At 50.5% G+C, this 17,289-nt stretch overlaps 1 protein-coding gene across 1 annotated transcript; it reads left to right on the forward strand.

Moving 5' to 3' along the window:
- On the forward strand, window positions 1,448–14,016 carry LOC102182669 (keratin, type II cytoskeletal 5-like). Its single transcript, XM_018047724.1, has 9 exons — window positions 1,448–2,123; window positions 3,862–4,070; window positions 6,689–6,749; window positions 7,579–7,674; window positions 9,882–10,046; window positions 10,824–10,949; window positions 11,420–11,640; window positions 12,242–12,276; window positions 13,430–14,016. The coding sequence occupies exons 1-9, from the start codon at window positions 1,644–1,646 to the stop codon at window positions 13,630–13,632; spliced, it is 1,596 nt and encodes a 531-aa protein (XP_017903213.1). The 5' UTR covers window positions 1,448–1,643; the 3' UTR covers window positions 13,633–14,016.

Raw genomic sequence — 17,289 nt, forward strand, 5'->3', positions numbered from 1 at the left:
GATGGAGCACAGAGTGATCCTTCTCCCCGTCCAAACCTCCTCTCAGTGTGGGGTCCTGGCGCAGGGAGGGCTCAGCGCATCTGACCTCCCTCCTTTTCCCTCAGAGCTAAGAAGACTGAGCTGAGAAGATGGGAGGGGCAGGAGGGCCAAGCACTGGCCAGATTCCCTCCCTCCCTCCTTCTGCCCACCTCCCCCCTCCTCCCGTCAGGATGCCTTCTTTGAGAAGCCCAAGACCCTGGGCGGAAGCTCTGCTCAGACTCCCCACTCTGTATGTCAGGCAGGGCAATGCCATCCACTCCCAAACCAGACTGAGTTCTGAGGACACTGACGTACTGTGGGCAGCCCAGCCCTCTGCCAGCAAAGGGCTGATTGTTTCCTGACAACTTCCAACTTGCAGATGTGAGCAGGAAAATAACAGGTCAGGAGAAGAGTTAAAAGTCAGCCCTGGGGGCAATGCTTTCAGCCAACAGAAGGGCCACTTAGGCCATAATTGCAGGAAGCTCCCACATCCCTGAGTTTACAGGCTCTGGACACCTCCCATCAGACCTCAGCCCCTGGCATCACCCAGAGTTGGGGCAGCCCGAGTGGGCTTGGAGGGATTGGGTCAGTGCTCAGGACCACACCAATGGGCTCTGGGAACCAGGGATCTCAAACACAGCTGTCCAGGGTGAAAGAGCAAGAAGTTAAATGGAAGGGAAGGAAGGGGCCATGAACTAGGATGAGAAAAGATGAGTGTAAAACCAGGGGCTAACATTTGGAAGGTTTGGAGGGAGAGGATGGAAGGAAGGAGAGAAATGACACTGAGAATATGTCCCTGGCCCTCAGGGTGACCACAGGATGAGCCGCTGGGGTGAGGGGTAGAGGGCACAGGAATGTGGAGTGAAATCCTGAATTTGCTCCTTCCCTCAAACAAGCCACCTCGCCATCTGCTAGTGAAGCAGAGCCGGTGACCTGCAGTTGGACTGCTGGGTCCTAAGTCTCTGAACTACTCTACACCTCAACTGTTTCATGTGCAAAACAAGAATAATAAGAGCTGCCCCTTCCTGCTCTGTGAAGTTTGAATGAGAAACATGTGTAAAGCACTACTTATAATTGCTGCTCCATAAATATTGGCAATTATTATTCTTGTTGTCCAACCTCACAATGAGAATCAAATAACTTAATGCTTATAACTGACCCGCATATGGTCTGGCACAGATGAAATCCTCAATAAAAAAAATTTTCCCTCATAAGTGACCATGATGGGAAGACTGTAATCAAGTGTATGGTTTCAGAGTCCAAGACTCAAGAAAAGGGGAGGAGAAGGAAAGCCATGGGAATATCTGCAGCATGTGGCTGAGAACATGGGATGATTTGCGGGGAGGGGGGGGGGCTTGGGACCAGGCCTGCCCCAGGTCCCAGTTCCCAGGCCTGGTCCTGCCCTGGGTGGGGTGCTCCCTGTGATGATGAGCGGTGCAGAAAGATGGGTCGTGTCCAGACATACCATTAAGATGAACTCAACAGAGTGGTCTTTGATCTTCTCTGGCCAAGCCCAGTTCTCGAAAGGGATAAAAGTCAAGGAGAGTTGTGGAGAGCTAGACTTGGAAGGCTGCTCATCCCTGTGACAGTTTCACTCCTCCGACCCGCTGACACCAGCTCCCACCATGACCCAACGATCCTCTATCACCATCAAGTCAGGGGGCTCTCGGAACTTCAGCGCTTCCTCAGCCAACCTCCTCTCAGGCTGCAGGCCTAGCTTCAGTTCCATCTCCATGGTCCAGAGTGGGAAGAGCTTTGGGGGTGGCTTTGGAGGAGGCTTTGGAACCAGGAGCCTCCACAGCCTTGGGGGTAACAAGAGAATCTCCATCAGCAGTGGCTACCGCTCCAACCGGACCAGCTTTGGGGGTGCTGGCTATGGGTTGGGTCTGGGGGGCATAGGGTACAGAGTGGGAGGAGTTGGCAGTGGCTATGGATTTGGAGGTGGGATGATGTCTGGCGCTGGAGGTATCCATGAGGTCACCGTCAACCAGAGCCTCCTGACCCCCCTTCACCTGGAGATCGATCCATCCCTCCAGCGGGTACGGAAGGAGGAGAAGGAGCAGATCAAGACCCTCAACAACAAGTTCGCCTCCTTCATTGACAAGGTGAGAGGGTCATGGGGTTCCCGCCAGGAGAGCAGGTGGCACCCAGGAGTATCTCAGCTTTCTGTTCTTCTCTGAGGTCCTGGGGGCCAGGGGTGTGGAGGAAGTGGTTTTCCATGAGATTAGAAAAATGTTCATCTTTGGGCACCAGACCTGTCTGACCCACTGCGAGAATATTGTTCTCTTGATGGATAGCCATGAACTTGGCTTAAAATTAGACAGCAAAAGGAATTGGTTCAGAGGCAGAGGATCAAGAAATGGAAGGTTACAAGTTCACCTCACAGGCTGAGGTCATTTTTCCCTGCCAGTCAACTGGGGCAAGTCCTTGGCAGCCTCACTATTGATTTGATTGGCAAGGGAGGCACTCAGGGCTTCAGACTTTCCTTTTGGTGAGAGGACAGTCGTGACATCAGCCCTGAGTCTCCCCTGCTGTTGGCCTGGAACCCTAAGGGTTTCCCCAGTTCCAGTGTGCAGTACTACCAGATCACATTGGAGCTAACTGCTTCCATCTGGGAAAAACCAGCTCAAAAATCTAGATCTTTCAGGCTCCGATCCTGGAGTCTGAAAGAAAGAGGGCTAAACTGAGGGGCAACCAGCTCCTATCATCAGCTCTCCTGCTGGGAGAATCCCCAACTTCTCAGGCCTCAGTTGGGTTGAACAGATGGACTCCAAAGTCCTCTTGCAGGTCTAACAGGCTATGAAATGCCTCATCATGTGGACTCAGACCTTTGAATGTATAAACGTAACCACAGGGACCGCTGAAGCCTTTATCACCCATGTCCTCCGCTTGATGTCATGTTTGTACCAACAGATGTGAGATTTCCAGGAGCCCGGTTTTGAGGGGAAAGATGTGGGCCCTGCATTTCCACAGTTCATCTGGCGGGGTCTTGGGGAATGAGGGCATGTGGCTGGGGAGGACTTGGAGCCAGGACAACGGAAGAGAAAGCGGGAGTGGGATGCATTTGTTAAAGACCCTCCGTAGGCACACTGCCAATTCCAAAGTCTTGGAGGCTCTGTTCCTTCATTCTCTGAGGCTGTGTGTCACTCCAGCTGCTCCCAACAGAAGGACTAGTTTAGAGAAAAAGGTTTTACATGTTCCCAAGGCTGTCTCCCAGCCTGAGGAGCAGTTGAGTGCAATTCAGGAAAACCAGATTAGTAGCACAAGATCACAGGAACCTGAGGTCTGAGAGAATAGAGACAAGAAGAGGCTTGTCCAAGGCCACACAGCTCATGAGGGACATGGCTGAAATTGTATCCAGATCCCCCTAAGGTGACTCCAGAGTGATCTACTCCAGCATTTCTGGATTGTGGTGGCAACTGAGTCCAGATTCTAGATCTAGAGAAATCATGTTGAAAGCAAATGGGTGAACTTTCTGCCAAGAACCTCTTGCCCATTTACTGGGAACCAAAGTAACGTGGTGGAGTGTTCTTTTCTTCAGCTACCACACATCAGCATGGTTTGATGTATTCAGATGGTTTCCTGGCACTCTGGCCCTCCTGCCTATTCTCACCACCAAAACCAGCCACTAGCCAGTCTCCCAGCCCCATCGCACCAACATGGGCTTGGCTATTTACATCCCAGGTTCCTGCCAGCTTGAGAACAAGGAGCCCAGCCTGCCACCTGGACTCTGAGATCTTGCAGGGCTCCCCCCTGCACTGTCGGGGGGCCCGAATCCCAGAGCCCTCTGGAGGCAACAGCTGTAAAGACATGCTCATGGGTTCTCACCTCTGGCGGCTGCAGGTGCGGTTCCTGGAGCAGCAGAACAAGGTCCTGGAGACAAAATGGAGCCTCCTGCAGGAGCATAAAGCGACCCGGGCCAACCTCGAGCCCATGTTTGAAGGCTACATCAACAACCTGAGGCGGCAGCTGGACAGCCTGGGGGGAGAGCGCTCGAGGCTGGAGGTGGAGCTGAAGAGCATGCAGGAAGTGGTGGAGGACTTCAAGAACAAGTGAGTGGTAGCTCGGCCCTGAGGCTCCGGGGGAGGCGCTCGGCTCTCCTGAAGTGCCCGAGCCAGTGGGGAATAGGGCACACACTCAGGACACAGAGGTGGACCCAGGAAAAGAACTGGGGCTCTTAGGGACTTCCCTAGGGGTCCAGTGGTTAAGCCTACATGCTCTCAATGCAGAGGGCAGGGGTTCGACCCCTGACTGGGAAACTAAGATCTTGCATGCCACACGTGCGCTGTGCAGCCAAAAAAAAAAAAAAGAATGTTGAGGTTTGGGGGAGGGGCTGGGCTTAGAAATGATAACTCATATGGGCACACAGAGCATGATACATACAACCCTGAAAACTCTGGAGATGAGGAAAGTGAGGCTCTGAGATAGCAAATGACCCATTCAGGGTTATAAAAGTAGCAACGCATTAGTGATGAACCGAACCCATAGAATCTCATGCTCACGTTTGTTCACCTCAATCTGATTGCTGATTTAAACAACGTTCACATATCCACCCCAACCCTGGCCAAGGCTGTTGTATGAAGAACAAGGAGGTGTAACTACTGCCTTTTCCCTGGAACCACACACACACCCTGCTAAACATAATGGTGTGCTCATATCTAAAGATACAAATAATTTCCTATTTCTACGGTTTTAATTTAGTTTTAATGTTTGTTCTTGGGCCAAACCAGTTTTTGTTACCATTTGTATAAGGTCCTGAGAGCCCAGATTTTAGAGTTGCTCTAACATGTTAACCACAAGCCACATGGGAAAATTTAAATTAAAATTAAAATCAATTTAAAATTCAGGCCCTCAAGGACACTAGCCACATTTCAAATGCTCAGTCACCGTATATGATTAATGGGTCCCATAATACAGGCAGGTATAGAGCATTTCTATCAATGGGAAAGTTCTGCTGAACAGTGCTAGAGAACCTAGTCAGATTGACAATCATTTTTCTTTAAGATTAAAAAAATATTTATTTATTTATTTGGCTACATCAGGTCTTAGTTGAGGCATGTGGGATCTAGTTCCCCAGCCAGGGACTGAACCTGGATCCCTCCACACTGGGAGTGTAGAATCTTAGCCACTAGACACTAGCGAAATCCTCAGATTTACAATCTTGGCTTAATCATTTACTGACTCAATATCTAAAGAACGCAAAACTCTCTAAGTCCTAGTTCTTTAGTCTGTTAAAGGGGATATTAATAGTACCCACTTCATAGGGAGACTGAGAATATTAAAGCACCACTTGCTTGTAAAATACTCAATAGGGTATCTAGTGCCTGGTACATAGTTAGCTGTTAACACGTGTTAGCTATTTTCATTATATTGATGATTAAGTATAATGCATGTAGTGATGCGAACATAGACAAGAGAAACAAGTGCTGACAGATAATTTATAATATCATGCAAATATGGGATAACAGTATTTCAATCCAAGAAGGCTTCCAGGAGGAAGAGACAGAAAACTCAAGGGTGCGAAGAAAAAATGCACATTGGAGGTATATGGGGGATCTGTTGGAGAGTGTGCTGCTGGTTAGAGGACAGCAGTGTTCCTGTGGTAGGTGTCTAAGAGGCCTGTGCAGGGCCACTTGAGGCTTTCCCTCTGGCCAGAGGGACTGTGAGCTGGGAAACAGAGAAAGACAATTACATGGAGTTGGGTGAAGCAAAGATGACCATGTTTAATGAAAAGACAGTTTTGGGAAAGAATAAGAAAAATCAGATTCGTTTTCCCAAAGAACTTGGAAGAAGGCACAGTACTGAAGATTCTGTAGACAAAAGGTGCAATAGAAAAGTGAGGGAGATTCTAGTGGTATCCATCCTGCGGGTTCGTATATAGCCAACAACAAGCTGACTCGTGGATGGGAAAGAGCCTCTGAGAGGTTAGGGGACCTGCCCTGGGTTATTCAGCCAACAGGGAAAAGGGATGAAGCCCCCTCCACAGCTCAGCCATCCCAAGCCTCTGAGAAGGTGGGATTGGCTGATGCTTAAGAGGTGGGGTGGGGAATGTTACCTAGAGCAGACTTGAGGCTTCCTTCCCAGAGATCAGTGGGGTGGGGGGCGCTAGGGAGAGTGGGGTTGCTGCTCAGGGGCAAATTGAAGATGAGAAAACTTGGTGGAGGGGAGAAAAGGGAGGTATCTTATTAGCCTAAAGACTCTGCTTCCCAGGCAGCGGGTCAGCAGCTGAGAACAGAACAGTGAGGCAATATGAGGGTGCCATTGGGTGCAGGCGCCGGCCTGGCCCAGACTGCCCCCCTCTACTGATCTCTGTCCCTCCTCTTGGCTTAGGCGAGGCCGTGGGGTAAAAGGAAGCATCGCACCCCTTCACGGGACCTCTGAGAATACAGCTGTGAGGAAGACCTCAGAAAGAATGAGGGGCAGTTCTGTTTTGTGTTGTTTCAAGTCTGGGTTTTGTTTGGACAGGGGTGGTTGTGTGATGGATTTGGGGTTGGGTAACATGAGGTACCTGGGTGACTGAACTAAACTGAACTGAACATGTATAATAGGAGAGCAACACTTCAGCAGCGTGTTTTCCAAGTCTGCTCTGGATTCCCACCTACACCCCTACACTGGACCTCACTCCTAGAAGCCCCGCTCTGAACATCCACCCACTTCCTTCTCCCCGCAGGTACGAAGAGGAAATCAACAGGCGCACAGCAGCTGAGAACGAGTTTGTGGTGCTCAAGAAGGTGAGGAGACAGGGGTGCCCTGATCTGACTCCGGGCCCAGGGAGCCCCTCCCAGGAGTGACAGCTGCCACGTCAGTCTGCGGCCCTGTATACGAGGCTTTATTTAATTTGCATAACCAATCTTGGAAGCACGTTTTACTTTAGAAGTGAGAAAACTCAGGTGCGTGGAGGTTAAATAAGTTGCCCCAGGTTACCCAGATAACCAGAAGTGAGTCAGGATCCAGGACACCCAAGTCCGAGCTATAAATCTTAACACCAGTCCCCTCCCCAACGTGGATCTTATGCAGGGAAAGGAGAAGCAAAATGAGCCCTGTGCTGAGCTGAGTCTGTGAGACCTCAAGTCAGGCTCAGGAATGGGCATAGGACGGCGCCCAGTTCCAGAAACTGTGAACCTTTCTGCTCAGTGTGGATGGGCAGAAGGAGGGGAGATCCAGCCCTGAAGCTAATCTGGAGAGGGAGGAAGAGCGGGAGCAGCAATGTGGGAAGGGGAGGAAGGGACAGAGTGCAAGGAAGGGGATGCCTCAGGGAGAAGGTGAGGCCACAGGCAGTGGAGGCCCAAGGGCCCAGGATGATTCAGGCTGTCCTCACTGCATGGAGGTGACATGCAAGGTTTCTCCACGTAGCACCAGCTGATGAGCAGATGGGCGATCCCCAAGAACCTGGTCCACACGGAGTTTGGATCCCCCTGTAAGTTCTACTCTATCTGTAGCCTGGGAGAGAGAAATGCTCTTGTCCCTGGGAACTGAAGTCCTCCAGCTTAACTCACAGACAGAGGGGCCGGCTAACCCAGGAAGGGTGGGACTCGGAGTGACTGCATGTTCTGTGCCCAGGATGTGGATGCTGCCTACATGAACAAAGTGGAACTGGAGGCCAAGGTGGAAGCCTTAATGGACGAGATCAACTTCCTGAGGTCTTTCTACGAAGCGGTAAGCAGGGCCGGGGGCTCCCCCAGAAGGGCTGGAGGCTGGGGGCCGCGGCTGAGCACAGAGGCTGCTGGCCCCTTCCCTGGTCACCCCTCTGCTCCTCACCCCATGCCTGAGTTGGAATTGATGCAGTAGATGTTGCTTCCCCTACCAAGGGAGAATGTGAGTTTTCCCAGGGCAGCTGGTGGATCAGATAATGTGAGAAATTCAAGAATGTTCTGTTGGTCAGACAAAAGAGCTGCCTGTGAGCGAATTACTTGTGATTTCCATAGAATGATCTGAGCAACCCAGCTCACCCAGCCCAGTTCAGATTTACCTGTTACTTTTCCCATGGCAACTGCAGGATGATGTAATTATGCAGATCAAGTGGCAACTAGTGAGCCCTCAGGTGCTTCTAGAAGCACACAAAATATTGAACTGGCTCCCCTGAAGAGGCGTTTTGCTATGTGCCTCTATAAGCCCAACGCAGAGCTCAAGGCTGCAAGACACAGCGCTGGGCAAACACAATCAAGGCCCTAAGTTCTTGGAGCTTCCCGGAGATGGGTAGCATGGAGAGAATCAAATAACTACCCTATTTGAGGGGGGATGGAGAAATAGACAACAGGGAGCAGTGGCAGGCAGATGGTGGGTGATAACTTGAAGGAACTGAGGATCCAGAAATGCCAGAAGGAGGCCCATGTGAGTGGTGTAGAATGAGTGAGTGCGGAGCAGCCGAGATGAGGTTAGTGATGTGGAGGTGGGGATGCAGGGGGCTGTGTGCGTCGCAGGTAGGCCTGGTAACAACAGGTAATCCGCTCATGGGGTTGCATGTGTGTGATGCCCAACACAATCTGGTCATGTTTCAGGAGCAGGAACATGGACTCTGGGTCTTCAAGTGGCTTCAATGACCACCCACTTGGGGGCAAAAAAAAACCCCATCATTTTCTTTGCTTATTCACTTCAATGCTGAGAACCAGAGTGATGTTGGCTCCCAATGCTGAGCAGCAATCCTGCGGGCTGAAACTCCCCTAGCTAGGTCAGCTATCAGGAAAAACAATTTTGGAAACGTAAATTACAACCTAACAGCAACAAAAGAATAACTACTTGAATCAGGAAATATGTGAACCAATTGTTAATAAAGAAAGGAATTAACAATTAATTAACAATTGATATTGTTGCTTAGATTTGGGCTTTGGATCAGTGATGCTTAAATTGTACAGCTCATTAGAATCTCGTAAAGATCTTGTGAGAGCACCAATTGTGATTCAGTATGGTGATACTGCTAGTCTGAGGATCACATTTTGGGAAACACTGTTTTAGATGATTCTGTAAAGTCATCATTAACAAATTACTTATGGATTTTCTGCTTCAAAACACATCTTATACAAGTGTTAGTTGTTCTGTCATGTCTGACTCTTTGCAACTCTGTAGCCATAGCCCACCAGGCTCCTCTGTCCATGGAATTCTCCAGGCAAGAATACTGGAGTGGATAGCCATTCCCTTCTCCAGAGGATGTTCCCAACCCAGGGATCGAACCCAGGTCTCCTGCCTTTCAGGAGGATTCTTTACCATCTGAGTCACCAGGGAAGCCCCGTATAAACGTGAATGTATTTAACGCTCACAGAAATCATGGGAGGCAGCAGTAGGACTAGACCTTCTGAGGCTCAGAGATGCCATCTAACCTGCTTGGCAGATCCTAGGCTTGAATTTTTCAGGTCTTTCTACTGTTTCCAGGGGGTTTCCGTTTCCCTTCCCCGGGGAGCAGGGAGGAGCAAGTTTAGGAAATGGGGCTGGAACAGCACAGCTTTCCAGCTCTTTCTGACTCAGCTTTCTTTCCCAAGATAATTGCTTTATTTGGAATGAAAGGTTGCATTTTCTCAGAATATGAGACATTGCAGAACTGACAGGTCATAACAAGGTGTGTGCCCTTGACAGTGGGAGTGACTTCTGGAGAACCTTGGCTACAGCTCCCTGAGCTGCTGCTCCTTCTGTGCAGAGAGAGAGCAGGTGTTAACCTGGTGACCCGCCTACTGTCCCCCCAGCCCTTTATGTTCAGCCCTGTGGTGCAAGGGAGGCCCTCAGTGCCAGGGTCTGTTCTGGGGTGCTGGGCACAGTCTCCCAACACACATGCATGCGTGCACACATGCACACACAATACACATGCAGGTACACGCACACGTAAGCACACAAACACACCCAACTTCAGCTTTCCCATGTGGACCTCCTCGCAGGAGCTGGCTCAGCTTCATGCCCAGATCTCTGAGACTTCCGTGGTCTTGTCCATGGACAACAACCGCAAGCTAGACCTGGACAGCATCATCTCTGAGGTCAAGGCCCAATATGAGGACATCGCCAACCGCAGCCGGGCCGAGGCTGAGTCCTGGTACCAGATCAAGGTGAGGTGTCAAGGTCAATTTCATGAAACAGTCTCAGAGAACTGACATTTCAAAGGCAGATTTGATAAAAGCCTTGTCCTCCCAGTCTGGCGGACTTGGAGAGATCTGAATTCAGCTTGGGGCTCACTCTGTCGGAGCACTCCTCAGGCAGCATCGTCAGGACCTGGGGGAACAGCCAGACAAAGGCAAGAGGTGGTCAGTCCTACCCCGAGAAGGATGAACACCCCTCTGATGCCTTGTAGAGGAGAGGCCAGGGACAGCTGGACAGTACTGGCCGCTAGTACTAGCAGGCGCAAGACAGGGAGGGTGGGAGCAAGAGGTAGGTTTAGCTTCCTGCATCTAGAGATGAAAGGTAGAAATAGCTGGGGCTGAGAGGCTGAGCAAAGGCTGGTTAGGGGTTACGCAATGACATTTTCCAGATTAGAGCTGAGGAGTCTCTGGGGATACAAGACCTGGTGCCAGGAAAAAACAAATATGAATGAGCTTTAAAATTAGAAAGTGACAAGCACCCCCGAATGATGCTGAGTTTGTGGGGGTGAGACACCTGACTATGAAGACAAAGGACCAAAGCTGGGGTATAGGAAGGTCCACCTGTGGAGTGTACTTTGGATATGGAGAGTGAGGGGCAGAGCCAAGAGACAGTGCAATGGATTTGATGGAGACAGCTGCGTGCAAAGGGAGGTGCCTCTAAGCGTTGCCTCAGAAGCCCTGTTGGGCCCTGGGAAGCCACCACCTTCTGGCCTCACCGCCCCTTCTCCTCCCTCTCCTGACCCCCAGTACGAGGAGCTGCAGCGGTCTGCCGGCCGGCACGGGGAAGACCTCCGCTCCACCAGGATGGAGATCTCTGAGTTGAACCGAGTGATACAGAGGCTGCGCTCTGAGATTGAAAATGTGAAGAAGCAGGTAGGGCTGAGGAACCATTGGCCATCTCATCCATTCCCCGAGGAGGATGATGCATGCAGAGAGCCCATGCAGAGAGTTCTCCCCAGATGAATGATCGTCCAGTAATATAAAATTGTAGTCTTCTGCCCCTACCAGGGAAGCCAGGACCTTCTTTCTGAGATCTGTCCAACATCAGTTCCTCTTGGAAAGATGCTGTCCTCTGGAGGCATACATGGCAAAACTGATTCACTTTTTACTTACCCACAATTCAGAGAAATTGAACGGGACCCTGAAAACCATTTCTCCATTTTAAGTCACAAAGTATCCAAGGAGAACATAGATTAATCTTATTTTTAAAGATGATGATACTCCATCCAACCTCCTTTGCATGAAATCCATTTCAGGAAATCCTTCCACATTTTTAACCTAAAGCCCGTATCTTCCATCCTTCCTTGTGGACAATTTCATAAATTCCTGTGTCCTCCTGGCAGTGTGCCACGCTCCAGGCTGCCATTGCCGACGCTGAGCAGCGTGGGGAGCTGGCCCTTAAGGATGCCAAGCACAAGCTGGCCGAGCTGGAGGAGGCCCTGCAGAAGGCCAAGCAGGACATGGCGCGGCAGCTGCGTGAGTACCAGGAGCTGATGAACGTCAAGCTGGCCCTGGACATCGAGATCGCCACCTACAGGAAGCTGCTGGAGGGCGAGGAGTGCAGGTGGGCAAGCTCCTCCTCCTGCCGTGGTTCAGATAGATGCCACTGGAGCACTGTAGCAACGCCGCAGCAGCCAAGATCCCCACAGTGTGAGGCCCCAAACAGAAATGCTCAGAATAGAAACGGACCTAAAACTCAGTGATCTCCTGCGGCGTCCTGAAGTCGTTCCCTGAGCTCCGATGGGACCCAGAGCAGGGGCCAGGATAGAAGGTGTCAGGAGGAGGTGGTCCGTGACTACCTGGAAGGCCATCGGCAGGGTCGTTTCTGCCCAGGCCCTGTGATCAATGAGGCCACACTCAGGACAAGGCGAGGCTCGGGGGCTCTGTTTGCCCAGAGAGGCCTACCATCTGACTGTCCCTCCCAACATAGTGAGCACGAGTTTGTCTCCCCATTTCACCATATATTTGGATTTGATCTCTCTTCTAATGTCCCCTCTCAGAGTCACACTAGCTTCCTACAGCTAATAGGATGATTAAAAGTCTTGTTCAGCACAATGCCGAGAGCACAGCCAGCCCTCTGTGCTGATAGATTTAAATACAAAGAACCCAGGGTTCTCTAACTTCTCAGCAAATGAAATATGTCTTTCTCTCCCCTCCTGCAACAGACTCACCGGAGAAGGTGTCGGGCCCGTGAATATCTGTGAGTAAATGTCTTGGGATGACAGAGAAGTGGGAGACAAAACAGAAGCTAACAGCATCATTTTTGGTGAACAGACAGTGAATGAGCAGGGGCAGGGATATCATTAAGATTCTCTGAGATGCTCTGTGGAGACCCCTTTCTTCTTTGGCCCTTCCTCCCAGTGGGGTCAAGAGAGGTTCCTGGTGGAGGCATAAACCCACTCCACCCAAATCCCTGAGGACCTCAGTTATGGGACAGGACTACTCACAAAGCAACGGCTCTCTCATCCGAACACCTGATTTCTCAGCTAGATCTGGCAGAAATTCAAACTAACAAGAGGCTATTAAAAAGCTGAAGACCTGTGTTGAAAATTGAAGCAAATTAACTGAACAAGAAAGCAGAGAGGTTTGCCCTCAGGTCCCAGGAAGGAAGCCAGGGAGATTCATTCTGCAGAAGGACCCAGCAGGCTCCAGCGGCATCCACGGAGTGTGGAGTACTGGGCATGGGATGGAGAGTTCCCTGGGGCCCCCGTGGGTCCGGCCCTGGGAGGGAGGCTGGAAAACAAGGATGAGAGAGAGCTGGAAACTAGTGAGTTAAAGGAACAGGGATGCCTCTCCTGGAGAACCAGACACTGAGAGGGGAGGTTGAAGAGGCATCTTCAAACGTTCCACAGGATGTGGGGAGCTGCTCTCCAAGGCAGGGAGCTTCCCATTGCAGAAGGGATTTGAGCAGAAACAAAAGGATCGCCTCTCAGGGAGGCAGTAGAGGGGATTCCTGTCTGGGGAAGGCTCACCTGTACAGCCGTCAGGAGAGCCTGTGATGCCCACCTCCTGCTCACCCAGTGGGAAAGCCCCAGCTAGAGAGGAGGGACAAACACGGCTCAGGGGCCCAAGCCTCGCTTTCCGGCAGGTGTGACCTTGGGCCTGCCACTTGGTGTCTTTGCACCTGTTCCTTCCCCTGAAAAATAGGGGTATCATAGTAAGGGCAGCCTCTCAGGCCTGTCAAAGAAACCTCTGTGGTCACAGCTGGGCAAGCTATGAAAATTGCCATGTCCTGTGTTCACTGAGGCAGCAGGAGGGACCGTGGGGCTCCCCGGGGAGCCTGTGGGAGGGAGGCGCCTGGGCATAAGACCCAGGGGCGAGGCTGCCAGTGTGCCTGTGCCTTCTCTCCACAGCCGTGGTCTCCTCCTCCGGGGGCTCGGGCTACAGCGGGGGCGGCGGCCTCTGCATGACCGGGGGCGGCTATGGCTTTGGCAGCAGCGGCTTCAGCAGCGGCGGCGGTAGCTTCAGCTCCACCAGTGGCCGCGGCATGAGCGGCACCAGCTCCAGCGTGCGCATCATCTCCAAGACCTCGTCCAGCAAGAGTTACAGGAGCTAAAGGGCCCCTGCCCCACTGCCTCCCCTCTAAGGCCCCTGGCCCCCAGGCCTAAGACCCACCGCTTTGCTGACCCCCATGCACTGAATCACAAGAGGCACCGGGAGCAGGGAAGTAGCCTGTGAGTCCCTAGCTCGCCTGTTCATCCCTCTGCCTCCAAATGGGTTCCCGCAAAGGTACCCCACTTGCTCCTCATCCCAGATCCCTGGCAGCCACAGTCCTTTCTGGGGTTGCTTAGAGCTGATCCTGGTGTCCCCAGAGATGCTGAGTGCAGTCCAGGCCTGTATTTCCCACCATAGACAGAATACTTCTCCTGCTTCTGGTGCCTGCCTATCCCCTCAAATTGCTTCAATAAAAATGTCACCAAGCTCTCTAGGTCTTGACTGAGTCTGTGTCCTATCCCACACTCAGAGGACGACCTCAGAAATGGAGTTCTCTGGGAGCAGGTTCTATCCACCTGCAGGGCTTACTCCAGGGCAGAATGAGAATCCCCTCCCCTAGACATCGTGCAACAGGACCTCCACTCGCCTCTGCCTCTTGCCATTTCCCAGAGTCTCTCATTACACCCTTACCTCCCCAAGCCCCAGTCTTCCCTCGCCAGTGCTCCAGGACCCAAGCCAAGACAAAGCAAAAGGCACCAGTGTGAAGTGTCACAGTTAGACTAAGAACTGCCAAGCACAAAAATGTTTGAGTTCAGTCTCCTAATCCAGAGGTGAGGAAGCCAAGAAACAGAGAGGATACAATGCGTATTAACAGTAGATCCTTGAGTCCTAACCCAGGCTCCTCCCCACGAGAGCAGTAGAGCGCAGTGACATCAGAAGTGCTGGGATTGGATCCTCGCCCATCCCAGCCTGTCTGTGTGTCTTGGGAGTTTTACTCCACCACTCGGCTCCTCACTTTCCTTGTCCATAAAATAGAAACTATATCATGGTTATCATAAGAATTCAATGGGATAATGGATGTAGAGCTCAGTTTGGTTCCAACACATAGTAGGCGCCCAGTAAATGATGTTACTATTATTGTTGTTGACTTGATTTTAACCTAGCAAAAGGTCGCAGTGTGGAAGGGAAAGACAAGTTGGCTACAGTGGCTTCACTGATGGGACTAATGGAAAGAAGGCATTTCAGGCATCAACAAAGAGCTGTGTCCGAGGTGCTGGGGAGAAAGCCTGTAACCTGCTTCCACCTGAACAATTCCTGAGGGCAATGACCCTTCCCAGAAATGTCCTCAGGTCAGAGCATCCATCCTTGGGAGGCTCAGGATGGGGAGGGCAGAGACAGGGAAAGGAGCCCTGACCTAGTGACTGACATCAGTACATACTTGGGGGGCCTGTTGGAGGATGGAGGGAACAAAACATGCCCACCTAACTGAGAAGGTATCTTGAAGCCAAAAAAGACAAGGGAAGCAGCTCCATATCATCAACGGATAAGTTTATTACAGGGTAACTTACTCACACGGTAAGATCTGGCTGACAACAACACAGAAGCTTTCGCAACTGCACTCTACACCACCAAGTGGCCACAGGGATAATGTTATATTTAACTTGGGATTCAGGGGTAGCTGCTTGAAACAGGACATGTAATACTAAGTCAAGGTTTATGAATAGGTTACTAGCCTTGTCAGGGAAGGTTGTTATCATTGCTTGAGGATCAACAGAGCATAGGGCCACCTGGCCTTAATGATTATTAAGCAATATCTATTAACCACAAAGCCCCTGATGGCAAAGAAGTGATTTACCACACAGTATGGTCCTAGGTTAGGTCAGGGAAAGGACAGGAGGAACTGTAAGGGTCAAGATGCCGTCAGTTATGCTAACAGCCATCTGGGGCCCAAAGAGTCTTAGGGAGGCCATCCCTTCCTCTCCCCTCATCAAGCACAAGGAACCCCCTTTTGAGTCTCCTGAAGCCTCCTTTGGACTAACCAGGCCCCTGGAGACAAGAGTCTGTGTCTGGAGCCTTCTATCTCAGGAGCCCTAGAGGGATGAGGGGTGGGTAGCTGATTCAGAGTCAGGACCCCACCTGGCCTGAGAAGGCCAGGGCCCAGCCTGCTTAAGGAAGCTTCTCTCATGCCCAAAGCCTCCCTCCCTCTTCTAGGGAGGTTCTAGGACCACTTGGGAGCCCATGGGGGTACTTGGGTCTGAAGCATCTGCAGAAAAACATGGAAACCACTTTGGGGAAATAGAGTATCCTCAATTACATCTAATTTGGCCTCTAATCCCAGAGCAGTGAAAGTGAAAGTGGCTCAGTCATGTCCGACTCTTTGTGACCCAGGCCAGAATACTGGAGTGGGTAGCCTATCCCTTCTCCAGGGGATCTTCCCAACCCAGGGATCGAACCCAGGTCTCCACATGAACATCTACCAGGAAGCAAGATCTTCCCCGACCCCAGGAATCGAATCAAAGTCCTGCATTGCAGGCAGATTCTTTACCAACTGAGAGATCAGGAAAGCCCATCCCAGAGCAGCCAGGTAGATAATTCATACCCTTTGCCCCACCCCCACAAAAGGGCCAAAAGTCCCAACTCTAACTTTCCTTGAGGCCAAGCAACTGAATAAACCAACATATAGGGCAGGCCAAAAAGTTCCTTTGGTTTTTAAGTAAAAATATTAATAAAGAACACATTTTCTGTTTTCACCAAGAACTTTACTAAACAGCATATTTTGTTCCATTACCTTCTGCAGTTTTTCAGGCAACATCATAATTTCATCTTCCCAAAACTTTTTATCTTTTTAAGCAAAGACCTGTCCCAGATGTCTTTTACATTCTTCCGGGGAATTGACATTTTTTTCCATTAAAAGAATTCTGTAGCGATCGACATAAATGGAAATCTGAAGGTGTAATGGCTGGTGAATACAACAGGTGAATCAGAACTTCCTGTCCAAGCTGTAACAGTCTTTGCCTGGTCATCAAGAAACATATGGTCTTGCACTACCCTGATGAAAGATTTTGTGTTTTCTCTGGACTGACTCTGGATGCTCTTCACTGAGTGCTGCCTTCAGCTTGTCTAACTGGGAGCAGCACATGTTGGAATTAATCATTTGGTTTTCCAGAGGGAGCTCATAACAGAGGACTCCCATCCAATCCCACCATATATACATCATTATCTTCTTTGATGGAGACTGGCCTTCGGTGTGGTTGGTGGTGGCTCGTTTCTCTTGGCCCACAATCTCTCCCATTTTACATTATTGCGCAGTGTCCACTTTTCATCACCCATCACAATTTGTTTTGAAAAGGAACATTTTCCTTACATTTCAGTAGAGAATCACATGCAGAAATATGGTCAAAAAGGTTTTTTCACTTAACTTGTATGGAACCCAAACATCAAAGCAACGAATATAACCAAGCCAGTACAAATGATTTTCAACCTTGATCTGGTTACTTTGAGTATGTCAACTATCTCCTGCATGACGTAATGCTGATTTTTCTCAATTAATGTCTCGATTTGATCACTATCAACTTCAACTGGTCTACCTGGCCATGGAGCACCATTCAGTGAGAAGTCTCCAGAATGAAACTTCACAAACCACCTTTGCCATGTTCAGTCAGCACAGCCCCTCCTCCATACACTACACAAGTCTTTTCGTGCAGTTCAGTTGCGAATTTACCTTTCTTGAAAAAATAATGCGTAATTTGCAGAAAATACTGCTTCTTCCTTCTATCTT

The sequence above is a fragment of the Capra hircus genome, chromosome 5, assembly GCF_001704415.2.
Source record: "Capra hircus breed San Clemente chromosome 5, ASM170441v1, whole genome shotgun sequence".
NCBI classification, from domain to species: domain Eukaryota; kingdom Metazoa; phylum Chordata; class Mammalia; order Artiodactyla; family Bovidae; genus Capra; species Capra hircus.

Bases quoted from the DNA above. Each gene is read 5' to 3' on its own strand.
- LOC102182669 (XM_018047724.1), top strand. From the start codon at position 1,644: ATGACCCAACGATCCTCTATCACCATCAAGTCAGGGGGCTCTCGGAAC. The intron at 2,124-3,861 runs GTGAGAGGGTCA...TGGCGGCTGCAG, and splicing joins TCGCCTCCTTCATTGACAAG to GTGCGGTTCCTGGAGCAGCA. The intron at 11,641-12,241 runs GTGGGCAAGCTC...CTCCTGCAACAG, and splicing joins CTGGAGGGCGAGGAGTGCAG to ACTCACCGGAGAAGGTGTCG.